The sequence below is a fragment of the Ursus americanus genome, chromosome 31, assembly GCF_024610735.1.
Source record: "Ursus americanus isolate L20-20 chromosome 31, mUrsAme1.1.p, whole genome shotgun sequence".
In the NCBI taxonomy this organism is placed as follows: Eukaryota; Metazoa; Chordata; class Mammalia; order Carnivora; family Ursidae; genus Ursus; species Ursus americanus.
In genome coordinates, this window is record NC_142157.1 from 35,882,236 (window position 1) to 35,901,651 (window position 19,416).

The 19,416-nt window shown below is 48.3% G+C and overlaps 1 protein-coding gene across 8 annotated transcripts in view; it reads right to left on the bottom strand.

The window, feature by feature from the left end:
- The window catches only part of WDR37 (WD repeat domain 37), a 109,842-nt gene that overhangs the window by 57,199 nt on the left and 33,227 nt on the right, over positions 1-19,416 (bottom strand). For 4 of the 8 annotated variants that reach the window (XM_087857769.1, XM_087857767.1, XM_087857770.1 and 1 more), the window contains exons 11-15: positions 19,218-19,359; positions 7,164-7,298; positions 6,588-6,702; positions 5,256-5,302; positions 391-3,240 (exon numbers count right to left, since the gene is read on the bottom strand). In XM_087857769.1, coding sequence (XP_087713895.1) covers positions 3,009-3,240; positions 5,256-5,302; positions 6,588-6,702; positions 7,164-7,298; positions 19,218-19,359 — 671 coding nt within the window. In that variant the 3' untranslated portion in view covers positions 391-3,008. Of the gene's footprint in view, positions 1-390; positions 3,241-5,255; positions 5,303-6,587; positions 6,703-7,163; positions 7,299-19,217; positions 19,360-19,416 lie in introns of those variants that run through there. The other 4 variants (XM_045812882.2, XM_045812879.2, XM_087857772.1 and 1 more) reach the window with 2 other exon arrangements.

The following is a 19,416-nucleotide window of genomic DNA, read 5'->3' on the forward strand; positions in this document are numbered from 1 at the left end:
CTTTCTGCAATTGCAATTTTTTAAAACTTTCAAACAAGCTTAACTGTAATAAGAACAGGACAAGCGTCTTATGAAACTGAGGAACTTTGACAAGCACCTGCATTATATCAAATTGTGAACTCCCTCCAGAAATTGTCGGGGCAGTGATGCTGGAATGAAGAAGCATAATTACGTGTCACTTAACGTTAGCCTAACAGACAGGAAATAGAACACAACCGATCTCCGAAGTCTAAAGTTAAAATTTTTCAAGTGGGCAGTAGTATTATTTGATTTCTACATCACTGTGGTGTTTAGTAGCCATTAACAATATTTCTTCAAAGTAAAACATTTCCAAAAAATAAGTAAAAAAAAAAAGAGAGTCCTAATAAAATAAAACGTTTACAATAGTGATTACAGAATGTGGATTTTTAATGAATTTCATATTGCAATGAGACAGTCAACACTTAAAAACAATTACATCAATACAATAAAAACACTTGCTTCTACACAACACTTATAAATGCATACTTTCCCCCCAAAGAAACTCGTTTTTCACAGATTTAAGCAACAAAGGATTTACATACGTTCTTCAAATTCCAAAATATGTACAGAATTTTTGTCTCTCCAGAAACTGATGTGCAGTGGTTGAGAAAGAGTGCTGTTTTGTCCAACAACATAGTTCTTATGAAATTCTCTATCAATACACATTTTCCAGTAACCACACATTTTTCCTTCCATTATTAAATGAAATTCTGGACATGTGAGCACAAAGGACAAAACCACTCTCATTTCCAAACACTATTTCAGATGAGATCACGTGTGGCTGATGACACGACTTAATTTCAGCCACACAGGTACATACATGCACACAGACTCACGCACATTCACACACACACACGCACGCACTCATGCACACACATGCACTCCCTATCCCAAGTCTCCATGACTCCTGAAAACACCACCACTAAGGCCACAACAGCAGCTGAATGGAACCACGTCCGAGGATGACGTGGCGGTTAGCAGTAGGGTGTCCTGCTCCTGAGAACTCATGCAAACGGCATGAGGCCCGTGCCCCTGCGGAGACGAGGGAGGAGGGAGGAGGCTGGCCCCTCCCACTAGCGAGAAGGTGAGCAGCTGCCAGACGCAGAGTGCATTAGTCTGCAGAGAACTGAATAGCCATCAGAAATGGTGAGTTAAAAGCTTCAAACTTTTTTAATCTGGCAGAGATCTGGTTCTTAAGTTTGATTTCACTGTGTTCGTATACATTTTTCAATGTTCCTAACAATGATTCTAAGACACCCAGACATTCAAATTAAAATACAACAGGAGCTCAAGAGTGCGGACGTGCAGCTTAGGGTCCCGAGTCGCCAGCACTCTGCCACTGGGAGGCGTGGCGCACTCGGGTCGGCAGGGGCTGGACGCTGACGTTCTGGCCCACGTTCTCAAGTGTGGTGCGGGGAGATGCCAGGCTTTGGGAAGAGAGCTGCTCTGAAGCATTTGTTTTTGTCCTTTAGTCAGCAACCTCCACTCTAACTACGTCATGACGGTTTTTTCCTGGCCCTCCTTCCCGTCCAGACTATAAGTCATTTCAGAATCATTCCAGATAATTCAGGGCTGAAGCTAAGATGAGCCACCACACACAGGACCTGAGCAAAAGGAGCCTCAAGAAAGGTGCATTCACACAGGACCAAGGGCAGCCCGCACGCTCAGCCGGCACCACACCTCGCAAACGGCACTCCACCAGCGGCGACCACTGGGAGGTGGGGGCACCCATGACCATTGTCACTGTTACCCTCTGTGCCTCTCCAAGTGGACACATTCAAAGTATTAAAAAGAAGAGGGCAGTACACGGAAATGGCTCTTTATCAAAACTGTAACTGAGTAAGAAACATGAACTCACAAACACCAGACAACAGTAATTCCTAAGAAGGCAAGAGCGCCAGGCTCGCCCAGGCAGTGGGAGGACTGGCGCTGAGAGGTGTCCCCGCTGCCAAAACAGGAGCATCTCGTACCCTGCGAAGCACGGTTTCTGCTACCACCTCGCCAGCTAATGGGAGAGCTTTCGTCCTCAGGATACATTTGCTATGATTGTCTTTCTTGCCTCCTAAACTGAATCCGGCATTCCAGCTGAAGTCAAAAGTGCTCTAGCTAGGCAACAGTGAGACTCCCACGTTTTCCAAATACATGGATTTTTGAGGTAGTACTCATTTATTTGCATCGTTGGCTCTCAAACACCACCAAGGAAGTGAACCCATTTAGAAATACGCAAACCAAAGTGTAGAAAATAAATAAGGTTTTGTTTTCAGGTAGCAGGCAGGGCCTTCTTAAAAGCTCAAGTCACATTCACTGGATAAGTCATTTGAAACTTCTAAAAACTGTTTATAACCATAGCTATAAACTAAAGTGCTTTAAATTTTGCTTAATATCTGAAATCAGTGATTAGAACCATCATATTTTTGAATTTGCTAATATAAGACCTCGGGAGATTGAAATGATTTTCCATAAAAAGAGCAGAAACTTTTTTTTCAAAAAAACAACTTTCCAAATGTTGCAAAGTCGGCATTCTGTTTTTGTTAACTTCTCAATTCCAGATAAATTGTACACAACTATACCAGAATACAGAGTTGAAGCGGAGTTAAGCCACAGCACATGCTAAACCCTCAGACAGAAGTAAACATGAACTCTCCCATCACACCTGCCAATCATCAGCCAATGCAGACACAGCTCCGTGACCTTCCCGGTACAAGGTAGGTAGGTATGATGATTCCAGAAACGCCACAGACTGTTTATGCCTCACAGTAAGTACACGGGTTCACATCGAACTCACGCTAACATAATGCCCTCCTGTCATCTGTCAAACGCGAGGAACTCACAACACACGACGTGCTACGGGGAAGGGGGCTTCATGTCCACCGACCAGAGGGTGCCAACACACACACAAGACGAAAATAAGACATGTGACCATACATTTTGCTGTACATTTCATGCAAGCTCAGTACAATGAGAAAAGAACATACAAACCACCCTTTTCAGGGTGCAACTCTCACAAAAAGGGCTTGACGGGAATGAGAAAAGCGGCACCAGTCCACAGGTCCATGGTGAACTACGCAGCTAAGGACGCCGGCGACCTTATTTCTCTTGTAACAACGCAGGGATGTTGATGTTCCAGCCAATGGCTTGCCTGTCAAACCCGCAGGTGAACAGATTGCACATGGGGTGGTCCTCACTCCACGCCGAGCAGCACACCATTCTTCTGTGGCCCTATTTCCAATCACACAAACCAGAATTAGTGTATTATTCCCAAAGCATACGTGCTATAAAACCTCAGCCAAATTAACAACTACACCACTCAACGCGACTGAATTGAAAGAAAAAAACTTCACAGGCAGCATTAGTCAGAGTGAGCCAAGAACAGTGCGCATGTGCCGTGGGGGAGCGGAGCTGGAGACAGTGACGTCAGAACACAGAATGAAGTCAGTGAGATTCACACCTAAAGCATTCTGGGATTCTTTAAAAATGAAAGATTACAGTCAGAAAAAAAGAATAAGTGATGAATTTGAAGTTTCCTAATGAGGCTAGATAATATTTGGGAATATATTAAAAGAAACTCATTTAAAGACCTCAAAGACCATTTTAACAAATAACTGACTCAGGTAATAAAGGACCCAGAAAAATACATTTGGTACCAAATAAAACAAGCATAAAATAAATGGCCAAGTAAATTCCTGCCACCTTCAGAATTCCAGCTAAATATCAGAATGTTGGAAAAAATTACTGCAAAATACCAACGAAGTTTATAATGTGATATCCCTAGTGCATACGTACAGAGACAAGCAGCACCCTCGGACGTGTGCATACGTTCCAGATTAACATGGTCAGTCGAAGACGCTGCTGTTACTATAGCAACACACAGTAAAGTACAAGAAGCAGAATTAAGAAAAGCTGACAGAAATTGAGTAAGTAAAGGAAAACACTCAAAAGCATGACACAAAAGTTCCCTCTGGAAAACCTTCGCATGTGAACAGTGCTATCCACACGAGAGGGACAACAACAGGCCAGAGAACAAAGATACCGCAAACGCAAGCACACATCCCAAAGGGCTCCAAGAGCAGCCTCCACCACTTGTTACAAACCGAAGGTAAGAGTGAACAACACATCCGTTAACTGGTAGTAAATTCAAGAGTCTGCACAGGAACCAGTTAAGATGATCAATCAGCTCATGGCACTCAGGGTAGAAAGCCTGAGACCAGGTGTTTCTGAGCAAGTGGGTGTGGGGAAGAGACCCCGTGGCACCCGGAACACTGGTCTGCACGAGCAGCTTGCCCAGGACGGAGCTGAAAGCCAACTCGGATTTGGAGTCCAGCCTCCCGTCCCCCGTGGAACGCCTGAACGCACAAGGACATGCGTGTGGGGCACGCATCCAAAGAGGTTCGGTGGGCACATGTGTTCTGAAAATGCCTCGCGCCCATGCAGGGTCCCAGCGTGCAAACTGAACGGGGTGCTGCACCCCCACCACGGGACCCTGTGTCCTCGCCATGAACCTGCCACACACGGCACGCACAGCCTCCCTGCTCCGTCGCTCCGAGCACTTTACAGAGCTCGCCTCGCGTGAAACACACTCAGGAAAGGCCACACGCACTCTCCCCAGCTGTTAGACAACTTTACGCTGTCAGCCACCTTCACTCTCACTACCAGGCTCAAGAAAGGGTTGTCGTTTTCTTAAAATCCGTCAGCTGAAGGAAGCTGGGGCAATACAAGCCGGGGGTGTCCAGCCGGGGTTCTGAGACACTGAAAACCGTATTTGTATCTGAAGAGGCGTTATAAGCTCAGAACCAAGTGAGATATTGTTCACTCATCTTTATAAAAACAACTCTATTTAACACACCACTTTAAAAGGGAATAAATCCAAGCACAACGAATTCTACAGTTTCGACAAGGCTGAATGTTTACAGATAACTAAAAATGAAAGCACCTCCACAGGATTAGTACCACCGAGAACCTCTCAGAACTCTGCATTCTCTTGCCGAAAGTCTTGTCAAAGTAGTGAAGTTACACACTCACTGTGCTGTGTTTCGGAGCAGACCTCAGGTGCCGCACAGCAACGTCAGGGACACACGGGCGCATTGGGAAGGGAAGCCCACCGGGTGAGCCATGCAGCGCGGGCGGCACACCAGTGGCTCTCAGCAGGAACCCAGCATGAAACACTCCCTTTGTTAGCGGCTGTGAAGCTTTTACTAGGTACTCTAATTTCACGAATGGTTTTCGATGATACGTACTCAAATAAAAGTTCAATAATCCACTTCCAACAATACACGGACCAGCCCTAACAGGGAAGAAGAGATGGAACAATCCTGTCTTAAGGGCAGAGGCTTTTCACAGGAAGTTGGTGCCACTTAAAGAAAAGGGCTGCCCCACTGGGCAGAACCCTCCACAATCGACCTCTGAAACCACCCTCAGTCGAGGCGTTCCTGAAGCCACACCCCACGCAGGGCCAGCCTGAGGGTCACAAACTGTGCTGTGAGGCTGTGCACGAAGAGGAGACAGGGCGTCTCCATGAAGGTGGCAGAGCCGGGGCCATCGGGCGGCAAGGGTGGCGGGCACCAGGGGGCACAGACACGCTGACCGCACGGTTAGGGGCCGCACGAGGGTCCTGGCTCGCCCGCACAGCCATGTGTCACACTGACACACAGAAGACACCAAAGGAAGCAAAGGAGAGGAGCCCTGGGGCGGGGCTCAATTAAGCACTGAGTCTGCAGAGACGCTGCTTGGCAAGAGGGGGGGGTGACCTCCACTCCCCACAGGAGGAGCCGGTCATGTCACACTCTCAGCCTCTCCCCACTTTCCCAACTGCCCAGGAACTATCTATGCTCAGGGGCCCAGGGGCCCTCAGCGATACTGCATCCGCCGGTGGGAGCTGGTGCCTCGAGCACCGAGCAGCTGACGGAGCACGTGCAGACCCCGTGGCGGGCGGTCCAGCCAGCGCAGCGGGTGCTGGCCGCTCCCGCGGCATCATCTGAGCTGCATCTACATGGGGCTCTCGTCCTGGACCTGCCGTGGAAAGGTATCTTTTGGTTGTGGGTGGAGGCGGATCCACACACCACGTTCAACACTCTTCGTCTAACACCTTTCCGGCTGTATACTTTCACTGGCCAAGATCCAAGTCTGCTTTCCAATGTGGAAACCACAACCACACACGCAAACAGCTCCGCAAATCAGAGAGGGAGGAACTGAGCATGCAATCTCATTGACGTCTGTGAAAACCCTGACACTCTCAGTTCAGGTATTGGGAAACAGTTTCAACTTTAAACTTTATGAGCTCTAAATACAGATCAAGGACTTCCAATGAAAATGTAGTATCCAAAGACAACAGGAAAACAAGCACGCAAAATCTCTGATCTCATTGTGCTGATTATAGTTGAAATTCTATTACCTCCAGCATGTCTGCATAAATTAAATATACTATTACATGAGCTTCTCTGTTTTTTTTTTTAAGAAAACGTAAAACGATGTGGGGCCCACAGCCTAGTTCTACTAGTGGTGACCCAGGACGCAGACTGCAAGCTGTCCCTAAGGCTCCCTGTCAACACGTGGACCAAGAGCACAGTTACCTGCCGGCTGCTTCGGGGAAGCCGCGCTAGCCTCACACCTGACATGTCGAACAACCTCACTTGTCGGTTGTCATGTGGGAGGGCAATGATTTTTTGGCCAACGCATACATTGATCCTGCAAAGAAGAGATAAAAGTGGGTTACGTACAAAGTGGTGACAGCATGCATGCCTGAGTTTACAGAGCGTCATGCAGTCGGAGACTCCACACCATTCACATTTCCAAGCAAAACACATGAGCAAACCGCAGGTATCCTCCGTCGGCAGCATCAGAACCCAGAGACCACATCACTCAGTGTAACGTGCGCACACTACACAGTGACTCAAACACAGCCCTACAGGTGGCCCACTCTTAGCCCACGAAGCTCACTGCACCAGCCTGATTTTATACTTACGTTTCAGCATACAGGAGATATTCAATTTGCATCAGAGGATCAATAAAACATATTATCCCCCCCAAAACATACTTCCCCAGAATTCTAAACTGCTTTTCCAAAGATCTATTAAACACTGACTTCAATGAACAAGAGGTCACATTATAATCCACCCTTTCAAGGCACAACAAACAGCTCTCTTCACCTGTTGATGGCAGAGTCTGTGCGAATCGTCGCAATGGGGGACCTCATGTTCCTTAGATCCCAGACCTTCACGGTGCGGTCATCACTGCCCGAAACGACATTATCTCCCACGGTGAACACGGCAGAGGTCACAGTGCTGCAAGTAAAGCGCACAGGTTCAGAAGATCATCAGGAAGTTCCAGGATAGACACAAGTCCTCTCCACCCGTGGAATGATCACATGGTCCCACTGCCAGAGACCCTGGCAAGGCAGGCAGGGAGGACACTGGAGACGCGGAAGCCGCCAGTCGTCTCTGCTAACTGCTCCTCCTGCTTAAACCTCTCTGTAAGTTACACGTAAGCACGCTGAACTTCTCAGCAGACTAGAAAATCAGTGCATTCTGTCCTGTTCCACCTCCTCAGGCAATGGAGTGAAGAGACGCTACCAGAAGACGTGGGTTACACAGAACCTGCCAAACGTCTACATAGTCACGTCTGATACCAGAAAATGAAGAGAAAAAAAAATCCACGCCAACTTTCAGTTTAAGCAGAACACTGGAGAAAAATTTATTCCTTTAACTCAATCACCACTACCAGCAGCTTAAAAATGTGCAAAGAGGGGTGCCTGAGTAGCTTAGTTGGTCAAGCATCCAACACTTGGTTTCAGCACAGGTCGTGATCTCAAGGTCGCGGGATCGAGCCCATATTCGGCTCTGCGCTCAGCGGGGAGTCTGCTTGAGATTCTCTCTCTCCCTCTCCCTCTGCTCCTCCCCCACTTGCTCACATACACGTGCCCTCTCTCCCTCCCACCGCTAAAATAAGTAAATCTTAAAAAAAAAAAAAAAAAGGTGCATTTAATACCTTAAATAGACCTTTCTCCAAGAAAGATTTATGAATGGCCAAAAAGCCCATGAAAAAACACTCAACATTATTGATCATCAGGGAAATGCAAACCAAAACCATAGGATCCCACCTCACACCCACCAGAAGGCATATTATCAAAGAAACAGAACTCAAGCATTAGTGAGGATGCCGAGAAAGGTTAACCCTCTTACATTGTTGGCAGGAATGCAAACTGGTTCAGCCACTCTGGAAGACAGTATGGAGGTTCCTCAAAAAGTTCCCTACGACCCAGCAATCCCACTAGTGGGCATACATCCCAGGGAAATAATCAGGATCTTGAAGAGCTATCCGTGCTCCCGTGTTCACGGCAGCACCAATCACAGCAGCCAAGACAAAGGAACAACCTAAGCGGCTGTCTGCAGATGAACGGATAAGGACGACGTGATGTGTGTATGAACCACGGGATCTTACTCAGCCATAAAAGAGAAGGAAATCCTGCTGTTTGTCACAACACGGACAAATGTGGAGGACACTGAGACCGGAGAGGGACCCACATGTGACACAAAGAGAGCAGGGAGAGGAGGTTAAACCTGGAACTTCAACGTGACGACCGACCCAAACTCCCTATTCCAAACACAAAGAGCAACGTCAGGGCTGGCCTGGAAACGAGGTTGCTGTGCGCAGGTGCAGAGGCCACCACAAGCCCTGAGGACTCAACCACAGACAGGGCTGTGGAGACGCCCGGGACTTCTCCGTCGACTCTCGTTCTCAGGGGGTTGTGAACATTCTGCTAAATTAATGAAAAAAATCTCCACAAAAGACTGCCTCACCTTATGTTAATGAAATGCTGAAAGACATTAGGTTTTTAATAAATCACAGTCCTGACAGGTATTGTAGGGCATCAAAGGGAAAAGCTGGCGAGGGGGCGATCGTTCTGAAGGCACCCTCAGACTCAGGTCCCACGGGGAAGCGGCTGCACCACGACTGCTCACTGGAAAAGCTCAGACTCTGCCCAACTCCAGCCAACTCATTTATCTTGTCACCGAGAGCAGCCGAGCATGCGCTTCCAGCTGACAGTGCGGTACCTTCTCGCCGCACACCACTGCCCGATCTGGAACATTCCGCTCCCTCCGTGGGTCTCAATCAACGCAAAGACTGTAATGCTAGCACTCCTCATTAGGACGAACAGCTGTCTTCCCAGTCACACAGAGACACAAAACTGTTTTGCATAACAATCTGCCGGAATTTCACAGCTCAGAAAAAAAACACAGGATGTGGAAAATGCTGGCCTGTGAAATGCTGAAACAGTGCGCTTTCCCGGCCCCGTGTCAGAAACGGACTGCAGAGCTCCCCGTTCCTTAGTTTTCAGATGTCGCTTCCACAAACGAGTCCTACTTTTACACCAGAAGAACAGACCAGAGGAGCAAGCACTCGGGACACAGAGATGACCGGGGAGCAGGGGGGCCCTCCCTCTCCGCACACACACCACAGCCCCCTTGGAAAAGCACACCCAGGGAGAGGTCAGCGTGGCTTTCTCACTCCGGGAAGTCTCTTGGCAAGTACACAGCCAAGTTCACAGAAAAGCCCACGTTCATCACATCCGTGGCCCACTGATGCAGGCATGACACACAGACCAGGGCTCTCGGACCAGCTGACCAGACTCGCTCACACGCCTGCACGGAGACACGGGTGGTGACTGCACGTCTGGGTACGACATCATCACATGGCCACACTCCTCTCCAAACACCACTTCCCAGCGTGCTTCATCAGCTGTACTTGTAACCAACAAGCTGAGTCTCCAGGCGGCCACACAAACACAGAGGGTCCCGGAGAGCGTGCTCGCTTCGGCCCTTCCCACCCTGTGTGCCTTTCAGAGCGCAGACAATGCACGTGAGCCTGTGTCTTCACATCTCAGACGCCTAAATGAGAAAACAAAAACCCTTCTCCAAACGAAACACGTTTCTGAATATTGCTCATTGGCTGGCTCTCGCAAAAGCAGGCCCTAAGATAAAAAACATTCAAAGAAAAAGTCACACTCGTGTCACACGTGATTCTTTTTCAGGATTTTAAACTGAAGTGCTCCCTGGAAAAAGAAGTGACAGCAGCAGGAGCTCAATATTCCAGCCTGGTTACACTGCTCTCTGAACCTCCCCCTGTGGCGTAACGGACAGATGCCCCATCTGCGTTACCCACAGGACCAAACAACAGAACCCCTCACTCATCAGGGTTCTGGTCCCCATGATGGGCCAGGGTCTGCTTCGTCTGAGAGCACACGCCACCACAAAGAAGGTACGAGGCGGCCATCTCAGCGGGGCAGTGACGGTCCTCACTCTAATGGCACACGTGCAGTTCTCGGGCAGCACTGAGCATGACAGCGCCACTGAAACGTACTGCGGCAAAGACCTGTCCCAAGGCTTCAGAGAAGCTTCCGCCACACCCCCGAGACGGCTCCGGAGTGGCTTCAGGAATGTGTCAAACAGCACTCAGTTAACCTGGCTCAATCCTCCTCCTTGGCATTTAATTAACTGAATTAAGAAGAACTTTTCCACAGATCATTCAAAGAGGATAATTCCACACAACCTGATTTAAAAGGGAGACAGAAAAAGTTAAATTTAGTAAGATTTACAGAGTAATTTCATGCTTGTAATATCAAGGGTCAAGGCTCTAGTTTCCTTTCTGTGAAGTCCAGTCACTGTTTCACTCTTCCTCTTCTTTTTTCCCCTCTCCTTCAAAGATTTTATTCATTCATTTGACAGAGAGAGAGAGAGAGCACACAAGCAGGGGAGCAGCAGACAGAGGGAGAAGCAGGCTTCCCCACTGAGCAGGGAGCCAGACTCGGGGCTTGATCCCAGGACCCTGGAACGATGACCTGAGCCAAAGGCAGGAACTTAACCGACTGAGCCACCCAGGCGCCCCTGTTTCATTCTTCTTAAACAGTGTTAACAGCCAGCCATAAGTTTTGAATATTTATAATTACATCAATTGTGGCAAAATCAGAAGAAATGCATTCCATTTAAATTAGGTAAAGAATGACCTCCCTCAGGTTTTAATAAGCTAACTGTTCATTCCCTTGGTTTCTGAATGTAACTTTGCTGGTTACATGCTAACCAATTCACAGCCAATGTCCCAATATCACCATTATGTGATTCTGTGTATAAAAACTGGGAAGTGAAGAATTTAAAAGGATTCATTTCAATCTTCCAAAAGGAAAACTTTTACAACAGCTTTGAAAGTAACAGGATATAGACAAGCCGTATTCATCAGAATAATCAGGAAAACTAAGTCGGAAATGTATCAGGAGCTGTAAGATTTTTACTCTCAAATGCATTATGAAATTAGCCAAAAACTGCAACATCAAAGAAAGATCACTGGTACTTTCCTGGAGACACCCCAGACGGCAGCAAGCCCAACCCTGGGTCTGCAGTGACCTGTCACACGCGTGGGAAGGCCCCTCTTCTTCACTGGTTAAAGGAGAGGTTGCCCTGGATGTCCCTCTTGCCAGAATGGTGGTGACTGCCCCTAAACACTGGACTGCAGGTGCCCGAGGGCCCTCACTGCTCAAGGACCGCGTACAAGTGTGCCTCAGAACTGGGAGTGTGAGCACGCCCAGCCAAAGGGGCACAGGCTACATGGAAGATGAGGTGTGTGACATGCAGATACATGCACACGGATGTGCACACGCATGTGCCAGCATGCCCACAGAAGGGACGCTGGCTGCACGGAACATGTGTGCACGTGTGCATAAACAGGCCAGAACCAAGCTCACACTGACACAGAAGGGGCTGCTACCTCAGGCACTCTGACGAACAAGTGTGCTTTAACCAGGCTTTTGATTTCCTCACCAAAGGAGCCGGAAGGGGAAGAAACACCTGCACCAGGGAGCACCCCTGGCTCCCACACCCAAGCAGGGACAGCGACGGGAAACCCAAGGTCACACTGAAAGGCCAGAGTCAGCTATCACCTGTCTTCTGACCCCCTGCATTTCCTTATCCGTGTGGGGGAGGGACAGTGACCCAAGCGACGGGTACTGTCTGTGCCTGACCATCTGAGGACTAACTCTCCGGGGTCCCGGTGCTCGTGGGCCCAAAGGGACAGGCACTGCCCTGAAATGGGACCCACAGCCGCCTCTACCAGACACGTTGCAGGATGTGAGCTGTTACAGCCACAGGGGTAGGTGACTGCCACGTGCACTAGGAGAAAGCACTTTTATTCCTTCAGTTTACTAAGCCTTAACCAGACTGTACTCCCTTAAGCAAAAGTTCAGACCTTGTGGGACATGGCTAAAGCTAGCAGCTCTCCAAGACGGCAAGTCCCAGTGCCCCGTCCTGTGTGTTAGGCAAGGAGCCCAGGAGACCAACAATTGGGGGGTAGGGGGAGGACTGCCACCATGGGCGTCATTTCCACAGCGCTAAGTCTCACAGCCAGCCTGCCCCCACACAAGGAATTCCACGGACGATCGTCACAATTACACCCTGGATGGTATTCGATTATATCCAAGTCTGTGCACTCCACGCTGGCCCCTGGACAGCTGACCACAGCCACAGACGGACAACCTGTTCCCCACGTGGCCCATGTGTCATGCCCACTGGTCCAAGAAGCTCACACGTGCTGCTCCCCAGCCTTCTCCGCAGGGACACTTCATCAGACTGGGTGGTAACAGCACGGAGTCTATATTCTCTGGGTTAGGTACCAGCACTCAACTCCACGGACTCTGCAATGAGTACTAACACTCAGCCCTATAGTCTCCGGACTAAGTGCCAACACCTGGCTTGGTGTGGGGCCCCAACAGCACGTAGGAGGCTGCTGAAAGCATCCAAAGTCCCTCTCTGTACACACACACACACACACACACACACACACACACACACACGTCTTTTTTAAAAAGCTCTGGTCCTTGAGAGATTTTGGAGAAACCAGCTGGTGGAGCATCTGAGGACCGAAGGGAAATGGAGTGTCCTCCGCTCCATCAGCAGCATCTGCACCCTGCGGGCCCATGGCAAGGCGGACTGCAAGCCAGTGCAGATGCTGAGCGGGTGATCAGAGCCCCACCGGGGCCCAGCGTGGGCAGGCAGGGGCTAGGCGCACAGACCACGAGCACCGCCATCTTCCAAGAGCCAGCTCTATCTTCAGGAGGCCGCTCCCTCCCCGCCCTGCTCGCCACACGCCTCGCTCCGTGCTTTCTGCCCACACGGGCAGGCTGGTCCACACACATCAGGTCCGTCCTAGTGAGTTTGTAACCAGGAAGTGTTCAGTCTGTGGTAACAGCCTGGTGATTCTTCTTCAGGTCACCTCAGTGGAAAGTGAAGCAGCTGACAGCTCACTACAAAGCTGTCCAACAGAGTGATTTAAACGCACTAACTTCCTTAAAGTCCTTACTTTTATTAGTTACCTATTAGCCCTTCGTAAATGAGGAATTTTCAGAGTAAATATTAAATCTCCTCTTACTTTTAAAAAGTGTACTCTGAATTGGAAACATTTAAATGTATCAAGAGGAGACTGCTGAGTAAATTTCCGAGCCCCCGAACTACAGGCTCAAAGCCGGAGGTGAAGGGGAAATGCAGGTGCTGACACAGGATAACCCTTGAGATCTCTCCGCGAAATCCAAGGACACCTGAAAAACAGCTGCATTTGCAGAAAAACCACAGCCTTGTCTGTGAACGTGAAATGCGGAGCTGCCCCCAGCAGGTCCAGCTGCTCACTGTATTCACTAACCTCTCCGTGCTCACTTCCACGACGCCACGATGAAACGTGAGCTAAAATACAAATGACACGTCCAAAAACACACCTTAACACGACCACTGGGGCAGAGGACTGGGGGTGTCCTTAGTCTCTTCCGACCTTGGTTTTATAATAACTTTACTTATCAACCAACTATTGCCAGGTATTACATGACTTGCTAAATCGTCTCCAAATTCTTTTCAAACCATCTAATTAAAAAGAAGACAATCCCAGGCTCTCAGGCACCTGGGCAGGGAGTGTGAAAGTGACAGAGTTTAGGCTCAGCGAGCACTCAGCCGCTGTGATGCTACAGGCCCCCTTCTTCCTCAACTGTCACTCCCACCCCAGCGGCCCTTCCGGAGTTGTCCTCTGGTCCCCAGAAGAAAGCACACAGTACAACACGTCTCTCCGCCTCCTCCTCACAGACAAGGGCTCACAAGTAATCACCAAGAGTAACGGACTTACAATCCAAATGCACTCTACCAAAATCTCGGCCTCCAAGGTGAGCCGGCACCAGACAGCCCCGACCCACCCCCACCACGGGTCTGCACACAGCCTGAGTCATTGACCAAGCACAGAATTCAACACTTAAAATCCACCAGCACCCAGTTAACAATGTCATGCTGTCAAAATGCTTTTTCTCTTCAAAAGCATAAAGAAAACTGTTAATTGCATTACACAAAATTCAAAGCTATTTTCACCTCATACATATATGACCTAGAATTTGGTATTTAGTACTAAATATCTTCCCTGGGTATGTGGGAATAAAAGCATATGAAAATGTTTTAGCTTTAAAGCAATCATTATCATTTTTCATCTGATTTTTTTTTTAATTTTGTTTTGTTAAATGTGGTGTTTTGTTTTCTTTAGAAGAAAACACCAAAGTTCACATTTGGAGGATAAAGTTATAATCATATGGGAAGAATTAAAGCTCAAAGCAAAACAGGGGGAAAAAAACCTTTGCATTCTCAGATATTCTCCCCATACTGAGCTAATTTCAGAGTTTCTTCAATGCCAGAGTTTATTCACACTTATGAATACTGTCAGCTGGGTACAGACTGGAGTCATTGGCCACCCACAGAGGAAGCTTAATGACCAGTGACTGCCTCAACTGTCAGTCCCTTTTTATAGCAACTGAAACAAAACAAAACAGAAACTAAGAAGGGGGGCCTGCATCAAGAACAGAGAAGCGGCGGTGCCGGGAGGGAGGGGTCTGGGACCTCCTGTTAGAGGACAATCCTAATGGGCAGCTCTCATGCTCCTCTCAAAGGACAGTTAGTGGACTGAAGCTTAGGATGAGTTTTATTACCACCGAAGCCTCTTGCAGAACGTCTCCATATGCACAGCCCAGAAGGCCAGAGTCCGGCTGGGATCAGCGGGACGCTGCGCCCCACCCCACCGAGCACGCACCAACATACACGGAGGGAAGGGCAAGCTGTCATTCACAGCACAAGACTTCCTGAAGCAGCTCAGTACTGAATTTTATTGTCGGGGGGCAAACACACGAACACGGAAGGGTTTAGCTTATTTCAGATGAAAAGCACTGGACTTCAGTTTCAGCTCCTGACGATGAAGATAGAAATATATGAAAACAAACTGCCAGCGGTTAAAATTCCTGACATTGCAAAATACTTCAATTAAACATTTCTATTCTTTCCAAGAACAGTACATGCAACAATTTCTCATTGCTGCTATTAGGAGAACAACCTGTGACATAAAGTATCTAAAATGCACCTCGGGCTCCCCCGGCAGCTAGTCCAACAGTCACAGCCGCACGAAGGAAATCCTATTACGGTAACATTCCCATTACAATGAAGCGCTTCCACAATACAGAGTGAAAACAGAAAGAGAACACATCAAGAAGGAAAAAAACATTGTTTGTCCTTCTGAACATTTACAATGAGAACCTTAAACAGAGCTTCTGTCCAGCAGAAATCACAGGAGCACAAACTTCGAGGGGACCCACGTGGCAACAGATTCTATCCCTTCGGTGAGGCGATACATCTCAAACTCTTCTTTCACAAAAAAGGCACAGAATCCACATAGCAGCGCAAGGGTAACAGACACAATGAAAAGGAAAAAATCTCTCTCCCAGATCCCAGAGAAATCAAATTATACAACTAGGCCAATAATCTTGAAACCTATACAGTTACATCTTGCCTTAAGAAAACCCAAAGGTGGCTCAGTCGGTTAAGCGTCTACTTTGGCTCAGGTCATGATCCCAGAGTCCTGGGACTGAGCCTGGTGTGGGGCTCCCTGCTCCATGGGGAGCCTCTTCTTGCTCTGCCCCTCCCCACCGCTTGTGCTCTCTTCTTTCAAATAAATAAAATCTTTAAAAAAAATTTAAAAAAAAAACAAGAAAACCCAACATAACAGAAATTCAAAATAACTGGATAACTAAGTGAATTACTCACATTATAAAACATCAGATTCTAACATAACTTTGCTTAATAACATGTGATGAGTTCCTATAGACAAAAACATGCCCTAAGACAATAAGTTTTGCATAGTGTGTCCCACATCATGTCAAAATGAAATATGTGGTCATGTATTTTTAAGAAACACTGCTGCCTTGGTGACTAACATAATATAATAAAAAAAAATTAAAAAAAAAAAAAAAACCACTGCTGCTTAAGCAATGATCCACTAAAAGAACCCTCCACCTAAAACTTTCCAGGCGACACCAACAAGTAAGAAATAGAAAAGCTCTCGTTGGAGCTGTGGTTTTCATGTTCAGAAAAGAAACGGGTTAAAAGAACTCAAGAAAATCACGGTAGAAAACCAAGAGTTACCTCCCAGACTAGGAGACAGCTCGAGAGAGAACAGTGTGACTTATTTCCTACGGAAGGCAGGCACTGCTGGATGCCGGAAAGGCAGCCTCGGATCCGTGACGGAAGCCGTGGCCAGTGGGAAGGGACAGGTGCAGCAGGGGCATCTGTCAGAGGGACCAAAGGTGTGAGGGGAGGCAGGAGACCTGATGTGTTTGAGAGGCCGCACTCAGAACAGCACAGGTGAGTGATTAAACTGACCACACCGTCAAAATCAGCCGCTCCTGTGCACTTAGTTGGGACTTGGGCTCCTGTGTTCTAATAAAAGCACGCCCTTGTGCGGGCACATGCTCACATCACTTGCACAGGTACCATATTCTGTAGGATTTATTTGTCTTGTGGGCTCAAACCTAGAGAAACCATGCCAGAGACAAGAAAGCGACAGTTACTAAGAAGAGGCTCACCTAAACACCCTATCCATGTCTCACCTCCTGCTTTTCCGAACTGCAGCGATGTGCAGAGGCTTACGGCGAACGGAACGCAGGAAGGTTGTTTAGTAGGGATCACGCAGGCTGCAGCCCCACCTGCTGACCACGCTGTGTGGGGTCTCACCAGGCAGGGGCCTCTCCACACTGTGGGAGCAGAGGCTCCCACCCGCACGCAGTCATGCCTGAGGGAACAGAGGACAGACTCGGGTCTATAGGCACGGCAAATAAACCCCCAGCCGACCCTGCCAATTCCCAAAGGCTTAAAAAAAGGTAAAGCCTTCCCTTCTCTGACCCTTATCATAGGAAATTAGCACCAAAGGGAGAACTTCTTATCTTTGTAACTACAGGCCAACGAACATACTCGTCCATCCCAACTCAATTAAGAGAAAATGCACATGGTCTGAATAAGAGTTTTGCTTGTATCTATCTTCTACGTTTGCTCAAAAGCCCACAGATCCTCAGCTACAGTGAATGGAAGCATCAACTGCTACCTTGGGGGATGCAGATGCAAGAGGCCCAGGGACAGACACAGGTCCATGCCTGCTCTTCGTGAGAATAAGAAGCCTTCGTAATCAATTACGTTCCTCATATGTATACCTCTCCAAAAACAGCCATTATTTCATATATCCACCAGCTGCAAAACTACACCCCAAATCAGACATGCGAACACAATACCACCTGTCCTACTCTCTCCAATTTCATTTATGCCTAAAACTCTTCAAAACAGAACACCTGGGAGAAGAGAAGCGCTGGCTCAGAGTAGGGCTGTGTGTGCCAGGGTCCCTGGCTCACCTTGAGTGCCAGTGACAGCACAGGGCTCTCGTCCTCTGGGCCCAGAGCAACCTCGCCCTAAATGCAGATGCAGGGAAGCTGTTCCTGACACCCCCAGCCCCACCGCTGCCCCCTCCGCATCGTCCGGGTGAGGCTGACTAGAAGCTGTCCCCGCCATGGCCGAGAGCAGAGCCCACAAGACCGAGACCTATGAAAGCAGGAGCATGGAAAGAGCCGCCCTATGCACAGGCAGCAACACTGCCCTTGATAAACCACGGAGAACCAGACATCTTCTGTTCCAGGGCTATGGTTACTCTAGCTGGTAGCAAAACACCACAATTCAATAACCGTGGACGCTCTCAGAACACACTGAGATTTCAGCCACCAACACTGCAGCGCACCTCAGATCAAGACACCACTTTTTTCCAACCTCAAGCTTACAAATCTCTGTCCCAGTTTCCCTGTGAACATTTTATTAATCCCAAACATTACATCTTAGTATTCTAATGTTCACACACACAAGAGACTTATTTACTGCATCATCTGAAAGAATGAAGAACACCCGTATTTTCAAGCAGCCAAATAAGCAAGAATTCATTCATTAAAAAGTGCTTACTGAGCATGCGGGAACTTTTCTGGACATGCAGAAGCTCAAGCAGGACACACATGGCCAGAGAGAAACAGGCACAATCCAGTCCAGAGGGGCAGCATGCAGGGGCAGTGGCGGCATGGGGGGCAGGTGTCAAGACATAGTCAGGAGGTATGACGGGACAGAGTCCTGCTCGTGGAGTGGATGGGGCACAGCAGGGAACTGGGGACGTCTGTGAGACGAGTAACTGGAAAGAGGCTCACGTAATTTATCAGGAATGGTCAGACCAGGAGAAAAGTTTTTGGAAGGAAATAAGAGCTCTGTTAAGACATGGTGATGCCTGAGCTGCCCAACAGATGGCGAAGCAGAGGGAGGCACTACAAGATAAGAGCCAGGGTGTGTGCGTGTGTGAGAGAGATAGTGTGTGAGTGTGTGTGCATGTGAAAGCCAGTGAGATTGAGAGTGCGTGAGTGTGCGAGAGCATATGCATGTGTGTGTGAGCATGTGTGTGTGAGAGAGCGTGTGCATGTGTGTGTGTGAGTGTGCACGCACACGTGTGTGTGTGTGTGCGTATGAGCTGCAGGCGGGCGCGTGCATGTCTCTTCCCCAGCTCTGACCGGAGCCTCTCAGCTGAGGATGTGAGTGCCACCAACCCTAGAGTATTTCCTGATCTCCCCCAATGCCCCATTCTGCCCCCATTCACTTCCTTGTGGGAACTTCAGTGACTTCATCTTCTAAATTCTTGCAAATATACAAATGGAGCTAAATGTTTAGGAAAAGAGTAGCCATTTTGGAAGACAGTGGAGCTGGAAATTAAGATAAGAATTAAGTTTTAATATCCACCAGCAAAACCTTTTTCATGAATAGTTAAAGAAAGATCTCTAAATAACTGTGACTCACTCCGTATGGCCCTGGAAGACATTCACGGAGTGGATGGAAGGGTCCCTGAAATCCCAAAGACGGAAAGTCGTGTCCCGGGAGGAGGTCACCACAAGCCGCTGGGTGGGGTGTGTGCAACAGTGCGTTAGCTCCTGGTCATGCCCTACAACCAAAGACGACAAAAACGCAAGATCATCCACCTGCAGGTACAGTTAGAGTG